General features: G+C 41.6%; 1 protein-coding gene across 1 annotated transcript in view; it reads right to left on the bottom strand.

Moving 5' to 3' along the window:
- Positions 1-2811: 2811 nt before the first annotated feature.
- The window catches only part of ENG (endoglin), a 31941-nt gene continuing 22792 nt past the window's right edge, over positions 2812-11960 (bottom strand). Inside the window, exons 8-15 of the mRNA XM_075260328.1 lie at positions 10988-11115; positions 10612-10752; positions 9401-9433; positions 9053-9160; positions 8081-8281; positions 5684-5738; positions 4535-4636; positions 2812-3703 (exon numbers count right to left, since the gene is read on the bottom strand). Of these exons, the coding sequence (XP_075116429.1) occupies positions 3585-3703; positions 4535-4636; positions 5684-5738; positions 8081-8281; positions 9053-9160; positions 9401-9433; positions 10612-10752; positions 10988-11115 (887 nt within the window). The 3' untranslated portion in view covers positions 2812-3584. The remainder of the gene's footprint in view (positions 3704-4534; positions 4637-5683; positions 5739-8080; positions 8282-9052; positions 9161-9400; positions 9434-10611; positions 10753-10987; positions 11116-11960) is intronic.

Raw genomic sequence — 11960 nt, 5'->3', positions numbered from 1 at the left:
CACTTCATGATGTATTTTTCAGGGAATGTAGACATCAAGTGCAACATTGGGAGCATACAAAATATATACTGTACCAACAACCAACATATATAGACAAATATTCTAAACGTGGTAAAATATATTTTCTACAACCATACAAATAATACAATTGCTGGAATAAATATATACAACCGTTGTCATATCTCTTTACAGCCGAGGTCTCTTGAGCCCTCTGCGGCCGTATTAAGCAGCCATCATGACCCCAATAATTATAGTATCTATACAAAAGTAACAATACTGGTTAATACAAAAATCCAACCTTTGTGCTAGAACTGAACCATGACCTGTGCCATGCGATGTTTGGCATCAAAGTCATTGGAAATTTTGCGCTATGATCATGTGACTGTGTCCATCTTTGACTACTATGATTTTTTTTTAGACGAACCAGAACAACGGATCCCCCAACACAGATGTCAACTATCTAACTGAAAAGCTGGCCTTGTAGCCCATAGCAACAAATCAGAGGTACTGTGGTAAAAATGAAAGCTGCTCTGTGATTGGTTGCTAAGGGAAACAAAAGCAGGTTTTCTATATTGTACTTAGGGAAAGTAAGGCCTAGTTTTTGGCATAATGCCCACAGCAACCAATCACAGAGCAACTTTCATATTACCAGAGCAGTTTTAGAAATGGAAGCTGAGCTCTGATTGGTTGCTAAGGAAAATTCTAGACCTCAGTTATCACAATTCATTGCTTAACAGAAAGGCCAGTCTTTTTACCCATAGAAACTACTCAGTTCTTAGCATTGAACTACTATGGTAAATATGAAGGCTACATCGTGCTGAGGGGAACAAGGTTAGGTTTTCTATGAGATAGTTAATTTAGCTCTGTCTCCCTTGGTCATAGCAACCAATCACATTGTGACTATTATTTTACCAGAGCAGTTTTAGAAATGAAAGCTGAGCACTGATTGGTTGCTACAGGAAGAAATTTTCTTCTACATAGCGCACCACTATGTTTTTCTATGTAACCTGACCATTGCGCCATTTCCAGCATAGCCGTACATGTCAGATGTCATGGTTTAACTCTAACCTGATAAAATACAATACTATAAACAATCTTACAGCTTTTACATAGTAAAAATAAATAAATTAAAGACATTGAGAATATTTTTTTACAGACTGGTAAAATATGACTTTTGCACCCAAGGAGACCTACTGGTAGCGTTAAGAACGCCTAAGGGAAGGGTATATAAAAGGGAGCTAAAGGAGATTGTCAGGACTTAATCCTTTGGATAGGTCATTAATATGTGATCAGCGCGGGGTCCAATAACCAGACACCCCATTGATCAGGTGGTTAAAGAGGGTGCGGCGTTCAGGTCCTGCGGCCTTTTCACTGAATATTAAGCACAACACCAATACAGTACACAGTGCCTGTGCTTGGTATTGTAGATCTGCCCTTTTCACTTGAACGAGACTGAGCGGTTACTGTACCATGTGACTGATCATAGGCACAGGGAAGAGGTCCTGCAACCTCATCGGGGCTCCTAAATATCAGCCCCAAAGACAACATATATATCTTTAAGGTCTTTAACTGCTTATCTCCATAAAGTATTGTAGCTACCATCATTTTTGTGGGTAAAATAGGGGCATATAAGTCCCAACATAAATCTCACCTCTTTTTCAGACAATCCCATGAAATTTGGGACTGTTGGCAAGTATGCATTATGGTGAGGGGGTCTATGCACTGTCAGGATGAGTCTATGTATTTTTTTTTATGTAGGCAGCAATTCAGGGAGAAACTTAGACACTAGACTACTGGCCAGTGGTGTAACGAAAGTCTTGTGGGCCTTGTTGCAGTCTTTTGTACCTCATCTCTACAGCAAATTATTTATAGTGATGGTTACGGGTGCTAAGGAGTTTAATCAACCGTAGTGTAGTTAGGGTAATCTATGGGTCTCCTTGGCTTATGGGCCAGATGGAAGTTGCAATCTTAATACTAATGCCAGTGCTTATGGGACCCCTAAAGTCGTAGGCCCTGGTGCGACTGCACCCTTTGCACCCCTTCAAGTCACACCCCTGCTAGTGGCATTGCTGCTAGTTGGAATTACTTCTTGGTGAGCTTGTGCTTTAATACAGCAGCGTATCTGAATATACAGAGCTGCACTGTAAAGCATGGCGGTGGGGCAGGACAGTAGTCTCTAATTAGGGAGCAGGTGACTCAAAGACTGTGTCTTATGTGTAATTTTTCTAGACCTGAACATCCACTTCGTAACATATTTTGTCATGTAAATCTGGCTTGGACAGTGTACCTAGAGATGAGACAACCCCACTGCAATGGGCAACCTTTAGATGTGGGTAAGTGCCAATGAACATACTCTTTCGCCATGCTTTCTCCATGAGCTGATGCCCCTTTTGTCTAAGCACATATATACCCACGTGATCATATACTAGGACAACTTGTGAGAGGGTCGGTGCCAGGATTACTATTGTTCTATGTATCTTAGACATTACCAGGTGTTAACAATATAATAAAGTTGATCCGCAACGTCCACGGCTCGTTTTTTCAATAAAAATTAACTTTTAATGGTTCGTTTTAAAAAAACATATCAGCAGACAAAAAAAGACATACTTCACGAACAGACAAGAACGAAAAAAATCACATGCCCATGGCAATAAAAAACGCCAACGCGTTTCGAGGCAGAGACCTCTTATTCATGTCTATGCCATGAATAAGAGGTCTCTGCCTCGAAACGCGTTAGCGTTTTTTATTGCCATGGGCATGTGATTTTTTTCGTTCTTGTCTGTTCGTGAAGTATGTCTTTTTTTGTCTGCTGATATGTTTTTTTAAAACGAACCATTAAAAGTTAATTTTTATTGAAAAAACGAGCCGTGGACGTTGCGGATCAACTTTATTATATTGTTCAGACTGAAAGCCAGACCCTCACGGACTCGGGATCTATGTGATCGTGCACACCTTGGGACTCGTATATATTGGTGAGTCTACAGCTTTAAATCCTTCTTGTATATAGTTGATATTACCAGGTGTTGTATACATTACCAAGTATTCCTGAGGTATTTGTCATTTGCTACAATATATACTATGGATAGTTGGTAAGCCACCATAAGGCACATTCATATGCTGCTTTATAGTCTACACGTAAAATGTGTTCCTATTAGATATGTATGACTGCGGCAAATGACTGTCAAGTCTTACGATATGTAAAAGCGAATACTGTAGGTTGAATTGAGAGGTTTATATTCAGGTTGGTTATGTAGCTTAATAAAAAAACACTAATAACTGGAACCGTCCGTGCTCCTCCTTTGGTTTAGGTTATCAGAACAAATCTGATGTCATTGACTATAATCTTGCAGAAAACCGTCATTATTTTCCCATGTTGAAATTGACATATTGCAATGTAGTAGCGGGACTCATGCTCATGTCCATTATCAGTATTTTATGGGTTTTCACCAAGTTTGCTTTGGCCACATCAAAGAGAACATCTACTTTAAGATCCTCACAGTAAAGTCACAGCTTTATGAATTGATACGGCCCTGTTCTCTTTGTCTCCTGTATAGCATTGGTCCTTATGGCAGTATACTTCACAGTTACGCTCGGCTGCTGGTGCTGCAGGGGGTACTTTGTGTGCTGTCAATGCTGTGGTTGGTGCTACTGCTCTCAGACCCTCCAGGTACTGTTGGAACTGGTTGCATCTTAAAAGAGGACCCTACAAGGAATATATTTAAGGAGATGTTACTTAAGGAAATATTGATTTCAGTTTAAGCAGTATAATACCTCACTTCTCCTTTTGGGGCATTGCAGAGAAATGAAGCAATTGTTGCCAGGTAATCCTACAGATCATAACTAAATCTTGCAGCAAAACACCCACTGATGATCTTTTTATTGGGGAACTCTGATGACAAGAGATTACCCAAAGTGGACAACCCCTTTTACAAAACAAATAAGCCCTTTTAGTGCAGCTTAATATGCATGGTGGTTCTGGTCACATAAGATTGCCTAGACTGGATAGAATGTGGAAAATCTTCAGCTGTGTAAAAAACTAGACAGACTGTTCAATATTCCCTTTAACCCATACTTGCCAGCATTTCTTTTGGCATAGATCTGGCAATGCCACTGTACAGAGTGCTCTGTGAAAATTTTTGGTGACCACACCCCCTTTTTGTAAAGACACAACCCTTTGAGGGTGTTATGGCCAGGGTCATGTGACGAGTACGCTGCTTTTTTGACCTGATCGACACATAAAGTGCCCATGTAAAGTATAATATGACTGGGAGTATTCCACCGGGCCTGGGAGATTTTCCCACTCTTCCCTTTTTTTGCAGAGGCCTCGAGGACATTTTGGGAGAGCTGACAAGTATGCTTTTCATGTACCCAAATTTCTAAGGATATAGGCCAATTTGTGGCTGCAGATGTTGGTTTGCCTCTAGTGGGTCTGACCATGTGACACATTTGACGCATTTGACACATTGTTCTCTATACACTAAAATATTGTCATGGATGTAATAACATGTTTTGGGTGTTATCATAGTATACTCACGTGTGCGGGTATAGATGAACCACAAGGCAGCTGTAAGCAATGCTCCAATCAGGAAGGCTCCAAATGTGATTCCCAAGACTGATTCCATGCTGAGACCTTTCACTGGAGAGACACAACATTAGGATCCTGTGTTGTTTTTGTTTTTTAAATTAACATTTTGTGCCTGTTGCAATGCACGTTTTATGTGTTTCCGTCCCTGCTGTGTGTATTTGGCATGTTGTCCATGTTACATACCGCCAACCAGCTTATCTCTCTTGCACCATGGCTCTATCACTCTCCCTCCCGGTATACGCTGATGAGCATTCAGTATCTCTTCCCCTCTTCTCCCTTCCAATAGCCTTGTGTTTGTCTTGGCTTCTGGTTGCTTCCTTCCTGCCCTCACATCTCCCCATTCCCCATCTACTGGGGTCAGCACACACTGCTTCCTGAGGGCAGCTATGGACCTTGTGCTGACTGCTCCCTGCCAGTGACATCACTAGTCCCTGGGGAGCAATGGAAGAGGACTGCTGCCTGCTGCCTGAGAGTAAAATCAATAGTTCTGAAGTATAACTAGTGCAGCTTATGCCAAATCCAAATACGACATTGAATAGATCTGAGTTGGATATTGGTACCTGTCAGTCAATGTGTTTTCTATATTCGACACCCATTCATAATAACATAGAAACAAATTAAAGCTGCTTTATCAGGTCCAAAATAAGTAATACTTCCTTGTAGCGGCCTAATAGGAGTGGAAACATACCTTTGTGAAACACACCAACTGGTAAAACAGTGCTAAGGTAATCATATTTTTATGGATATGCAAATTAGTCTGCCAGTGCACTGGGGGCGGGGCTTTGTTTGCCAGATTTGCCTTCACACAACTATGGAGCAAGCAGATTCTGAAAATGGCAATCACTAACTAAAAGGGTGGCATTGGTGGCTGCTCCAGAGGAGAGCACTTGCAACTGTCTGTAGGTAAAACTAGTAAACTGTCTCCGCCCCAGTGCACTTTGTTGATAATTTGCATATTCATAAAAAGCTGATAATCTCTACATTGCTTCATCAGTTTGTGGCCACAAAGGAACATTTCTGCTCCTATTATTCACATTTGGGACCTGATAGACTGTCTTTAAGCTGTGATATAATATCAGAGAAGTTGCCTTCACTTACCTTGAGAATTAGACTTGATAATATTTACATCCATTGACTCGTGTATACAGCATTCCTAGCATACAACAGAATGGAGATACAATGAGACGGACATAATGATGGTGAATAACCCACACACAGCAATTACAGGGCATTGGTAAAACACTGGCCATATATATAAAATGTATTACAGACATAGGCACAGCTTGAAGGTTTGGTGCCTGCCACATAATATACACTTGGCCTTACCACTATATATGCCATTGCCAGTTAACATCATATGTTCTATCTGACGGCAAGGAAAATAATATAATACATAGTTCAAAAAATTAAAAGACCTTCAACCATTTTGAATCTAAATAATTATTCAACATAAAAATATATTGCTGCAATCACCATCTATACCACATGGACCTAAAGGTGTGCTAAAGCACATGGGCAATACCAGGGCCCAATGGGTTTGGCAGACCGCTTGTGACAAGTTCTCTGTTTGTCAAGGTAAGGATGTACCGTATATACTCGAGTATAAGCCGAGTTTTTCAGCACAGTTTTTGTGCTGAAAAAGTGCTCCTCGGCTTATATTCGGGTCATTACGGTAATTTTCTGCTAGCAGGCCAGGATAGCAGACTCCGCCCCCCCACCGCTCCATCACACGCCGGGTGACGTAGCCACGTAAGTTCAGGCCCGCACCCGGCATGTGGCTGCTTCCTGCCCTGCTAGCAGAAGTACTGTAAGTACTTCTGCAGCTCTTAATGTACAGCATCGCCGCGCTCCTAGCAGGAGCGTGGCGATGCTTTGGGCCCCGGCACCCGCCCCGTCTGGATGCCGGGTCCGGATGCCGGGTATGTAAGTGTAATGGCGCTGCTCTGCAGAGCGGTCGCCATAGAAACCGGCACCTCCGCTGTAATGCTTACAACAGAGATGCTGAAGCTTATGCCTGCGATCTCTGATTGTAGGCATAAGCTATGGCATCTCCGCTATAAGCGTTACAGCGGAGGTGCCCTCCGGAGATGTCCTCCCCCCTCCGGAGATGTCCTCCCCCCTTAGGCCTGCCCCATACCTTTAAAGATGCAGGCCGGCTCCTGCGCAGCGAGCTCGCAGTAGCCGACCTGTTCCGACGACAGCCGGGAGCCTAATGAAGGCTCCCAGGCCTGTCATCGCTATATTACTATTACGGCTGGTCTATGACCAGCCGTAGTAATGTAGAGAATCTCCCATAGACGGCAATACACTTGTATTGCCATCTATGGGACTTGCAATCAAATGACTGCAGGTTCAAATCCCCCAGGAGGGGCTAAAAAAATTGTAAAAAAAAAAAAAAGTTTTTAAAAAAATATATATAATAAAAAACTAAATAAATAAAAGTTCTAAATCACTCCTTTCCCTATAATTCATATAAAGGCGGGTTCACACCAGCACCTGATCTCAGTTATGCAGGTTTCCGTTTTCTGTCGGGAGAGGACAGAAACCGACATTCAGTGTCTGTTGGTGAGCGTCTTCTGCCCATGGCGAAACCGTTATGCATAACGGAGATTGGGCGCTAGTGTGAACCTGCCCTCAAAGTAGAAAATGACTGTGACACACATACACATTAGATATCCCTGTGTCTGAAAGTGCCCGGTCTACTAAATATAGGGATCTGCAGTGCTCCTATTCCGTCGGGAAGGGGTTAATAGGAGCACTGCAGATACCCTATATTCAGCCAGGCTGAATTCCAACTGGGGGTAAAAAACCCAGTCCTCAAGCTCAGGGAAGGGGCAGACAGACAACCAAAGCACCCCCTCCCCTTCCCCAGTATCTACTGCACCCAAGAACTCCGACCATTTTAATTTTTTAAATTTTCCAGCAGCTGCTGCATTTCCCCCCTAGGCTTATACTCGAGTCAATAAGTTTTCCCAGTTTTTTGTGGTAAGATTAGGGGGGTCGGCTTATATTCGGGTCGGCTTATACTCGAGTATATACGGTAATCCAAAAAGATAAAAATCTGAAATTTTCTTTAAACTATATACATATTTTTGTCATCTATATCACATGGACTGTTGGACTGGCCCACCATAGGACCTGGTCCTCCGGTAGGCCCAGGCTCTAAAAAAATAATAGTGCAGCATAAGACACAAAAGTTTGAAGGCTACTATGGTCTATTTCCTAAGGACTGTTGGTGGGTAGACCCCTAGAATCAGTTCATCTGGTGACCCCAAGGAACCTCAGTCACTGTCTTCAAAGGTTTTTCATATCACAAGACAATACCAAGGCTCACTGGGCTTGAGACCTTTTGGTGTTCTGAACAACCGAGCTCCATATCTGTCATGGTAATGGTAGGGTAGACAGGGGGCCCACTGTGACTCTATTGCACATTTCTACCACAACAAACACCTGGTACCACAGCCCAGATCTAGTTGTCAAAATCTCAGAACTTACCACTTGGATATCGTATCCATAACAAAATGAACAGTTGAGTTTAGCAGAATTTGCATCTGGCAGTGATAATCCTTGTGTGTTAAAAATCCAGGAGAAATCTTCAAAACTATGCTGATGCCGGTCACTGTTCAGCCACAGCATCTTGTCATCCACCATTAATTCACATCGACTTTTTGAACGGTTGGCGACGCTAGTCTTCACCTATCAGAATACAGTAAGAACAAAATATATCAGGTAGATGTCTCCTGTACAGAGTATACAAAATGACTTCTCCACCAATCCTTCTTGCCTCCCAAAGTGACAGCCCAGGGGATGATGGCTATGAATACAAAAATGATGTCATGAAGATGTGGGTCATTGAGAACTTCCAAGCTCAGGGATGGGTTAAGGTTGGTTGATGAGGCCTGTTGGAACAGAACTGGGTATTGTGACGCTCCTGAACCTCAATGTAAAATCTATAACAGGGCCCACACGTCCCATGTGCTATTTATAATACCTTCTTTGGGCCCTCTTAGATACTTGAGGCACCCCCTATAGCAATGCCGCTGTATACTGTAGATGTATTCATGTATCATGCATATGACTGGATTTCAAGCGATGTCAGTGGCGAAAATTTACCAAGCCATCAACTCCAGAATCGTGTCAACATAGTTGCTAAATTTGGTTTTGCAATTTTTTGGGCTTATTTGTACAAATATTTTGCTACTTTTTACACTTTTCAACACTCACTTCACTTTCATAACGTGACAGTGGTTAGCCTGCCTATCCCATGTAAACCAGATACTTATATGCTGCTTTTCAAAAAGTTGCAAACACTGTCACATACTGATAACATCTCAAGGCAGAAGTGTTAGTCTTAAAAATGCACCAAATTTTTCAACTTTCACGTGCAATGGCAACACGGACACAAGCAAAAATTCCTCTCACTGTAATTCCTTTCATTGTCTTGTTTCCAGATCCTAAAGAACTTACCCGCACATAGGTGATCTTGTCAGCATCAAATATCTTGGTGGGCGAGGTAAAGTCCAGGTTTTCAAATACTTCTATTTTCATCGTGGGAATTTTACATTGAAGAAAGTGCTAAAAAAATACATAAGATTTATTGAGCTTCTGTAGATACAAAGTATTCTCTGTTATATACAAAGAAATGCTAAAGCACCAAGCTAAAGCAGCATGTGTATTGTAATAAAGCCCTATAATACGTATAATAAGTATAATATAATATAATACTATAATATATAATAAAATATAATGCTATAATATATAATAAAATATAATGCTATAATATAATATACAATATATAAGATTTTTTTTACTCACCTTGAATTCTTGGCTTTTATCCCTTAATTGTATCTACATAAGAACACAAAAACATGATAAAATATTAGAACACATTTCTACCACAACAAGATTATATACAATGAAGGTGGTGAGATACAAGGAAGGTGGTGACCTGACCAAAATACAGTAACAAAATTGCAATGCAACGTTTCACTTTCTTCTTAAAGGAACACTCCAGGTAAAACTGAAACTGTGTGATGATATGGGCACAGATGGAGTTGGAAGATCAAAACACAGCAAATCAAAGAATATTATGATGGGCCTCATTGAGTTTTTGTACACCCAAGCTTAGAAGTGGAATTACATGCACAATAAGTATAATTTCATTGGGATCTCTAAGGCTGGGTTCACACAGGGTTTTTTGGTCTGGAAACTGAGGCAGAGGCCGCCTCAGTTTCCAGACCAAAAAAACGGGTAGCTGTGACTGGATGCCGGTGCAGTGCACCAGTATCCAGTCTCATACTCCGCTCCGGATTAGGCCCAATGAATAAGCCTAGTCGGGAGGAGGGAGTGTCTTCATGCGAGCCGTCTTTTTGGTCAGGATTTTGAGGCGGATTCAGCCTCAAAAGCCTGACCAAAAAACTATGTGTGAACTCAGCCTGAAGATAGTAGAGTGCTGTACTTTGGATGTCTCAGGGAGTCCCATTGAATTGACTAGAGGGCGCACCTAGGCAGCACTCCTGTTCTTGTGATCAGTGGGGGTCCCAGCAGTTGGAGCCCTGTGAATATAAGATTCTAAGCTAAGAAAACTCCTCTAAGCACTGCTGGTCAGTATTTTAAAAAAAGAAAGGCCAATGGTCTCCTCAGGCATTGGAACCCAAGAGTAATTGCTACCTCTGCACCTGCTATATCTACTGTATACCCCTGTAGTGATCCTTGTTTTTAAGGGGGTATTCACACATGGGAAATTGACGCTGATGCTATCTCCAAATCAGCGGCTGATTCTGCTCAGAATGTTTTCAGTGGGAGGCAGAGATCACAGCAGGACGCAGAGAAAAAATAAGCATCCTGCACAATGAGGAATTCCTCTTCATTTTCCACCATGTGAATGGCCCCTAACAATTGATGCAGGTGCTAAGGTGGGCACTTAATTGTAGCTGGCATATTACAGTGGCTCTGCGGTTGGCTAATGATGGGGGCAACGTGACTGGTATGTTTTGGTGTAGTTTATATTGTTTTAGATCACTTACACTGTTGTATACAGTATTGTCAACCTCCCTGCTCATACACTCTGTATTTGATGTGGACAACATTAGATTGTCTTGTATAATTTTTGCTGTGCAATTGGAGTCTTCAAAAGAGATTTCTTCAGGACCCTGCAGATTACAAACCTAAAATATACAAAAATGAATGGATTATAATATATTCAGCACTCCATAAATAGCTACCAATCCAAACACAGGACCTGCAGGGAAAACATATTTTACATAAGGTCACTCAGTGTCAAAATTGAAATAATACATTATCAGGGCAACCATTTTTATTTTTTCCATTAACTACGATAAAGATGGAGCAAGTTTCTACAGTTTCTATTATGTCCAATGTGTTTCCACGTTGATGATTTACCTCTAAGACTTTTTTGTTCATTGAGAAGATCAGCTTTTCTTTGTTGCACACATAATTTTCATTTGAGCTGAGCAGTTTTGAGCACTGGTCTTCTGGTTTCTTAGTTGTTGGTATGATTTTCTTTTCAACTACAGTCCCAAGAAGAGAAAACGATAGATCTTTAATCTCAATTGACACAAGAAAACGTAATATAAATTACCATTTGTCTCAGATGTGGTCGATACCCAAGGTGTTGAGGACCAGCTGCCACATCTGCAAACTCCAAAGCTACATCACTACCTATTAACCTATACATCAGATGTTACTGGATATGCCACAGCAGCAGGACATCCAATATCCATTCCTTCTACCTTGACCAAAATCTGACATATAGTCCTAAAGGCCACTGTGGGGGTGGGAGAATACTCAAAACCATGATTTGCCTGCTGCTTTCAACCTTTGAATAGCAAGATTTGGACATTGCTTTTCTTGATGCAGTCCTCATCCCCCTATATCGGAATTAACCCATGCCCTGGGGGGAACACCCTTATTAGGTGAATGGCCAATTCTGCCAAAAATGGTAGTTTCAACTAAGATTTCCGCCATCAGGTATGGGCAGTGGAACAGTAACCTCTACTCCTTCAGATAACCTATACACACTTCTTATGCCAACAACATGGCTTCTTTCCACCTTCCCTTATGGTTTCTGTCCCTACCACCACCCACCCTATATCCCCCCAATTTATTATTTTTTCACCTGCACAGTTTTGTGGCTTTTCTAGCCTTAGGGAGTAAATGCGTGTATTACATGGCATCCATTACAATGAAGGGGCAATTTTGTAACAACTCAGATGTTTAGTTGCTTAGGTCCAACATCTTTGAGCCAGAATGGAGACCCTCTTTGCAGGCCCAGTATGTCAATGCATTATATGCATGTAAGGCTACATGATATGAAAATTTCCATCGAGGAGTGTTTTCCCTCACTGATAACAGG

The sequence above is a fragment of the Leptodactylus fuscus genome, chromosome 11 (genome assembly GCF_031893055.1).
Source record: "Leptodactylus fuscus isolate aLepFus1 chromosome 11, aLepFus1.hap2, whole genome shotgun sequence".
Taxonomy (NCBI): Eukaryota; Metazoa; Chordata; class Amphibia; order Anura; family Leptodactylidae; genus Leptodactylus; species Leptodactylus fuscus.
This window is presented reverse-complemented; position numbering and strand designations above follow the sequence as displayed.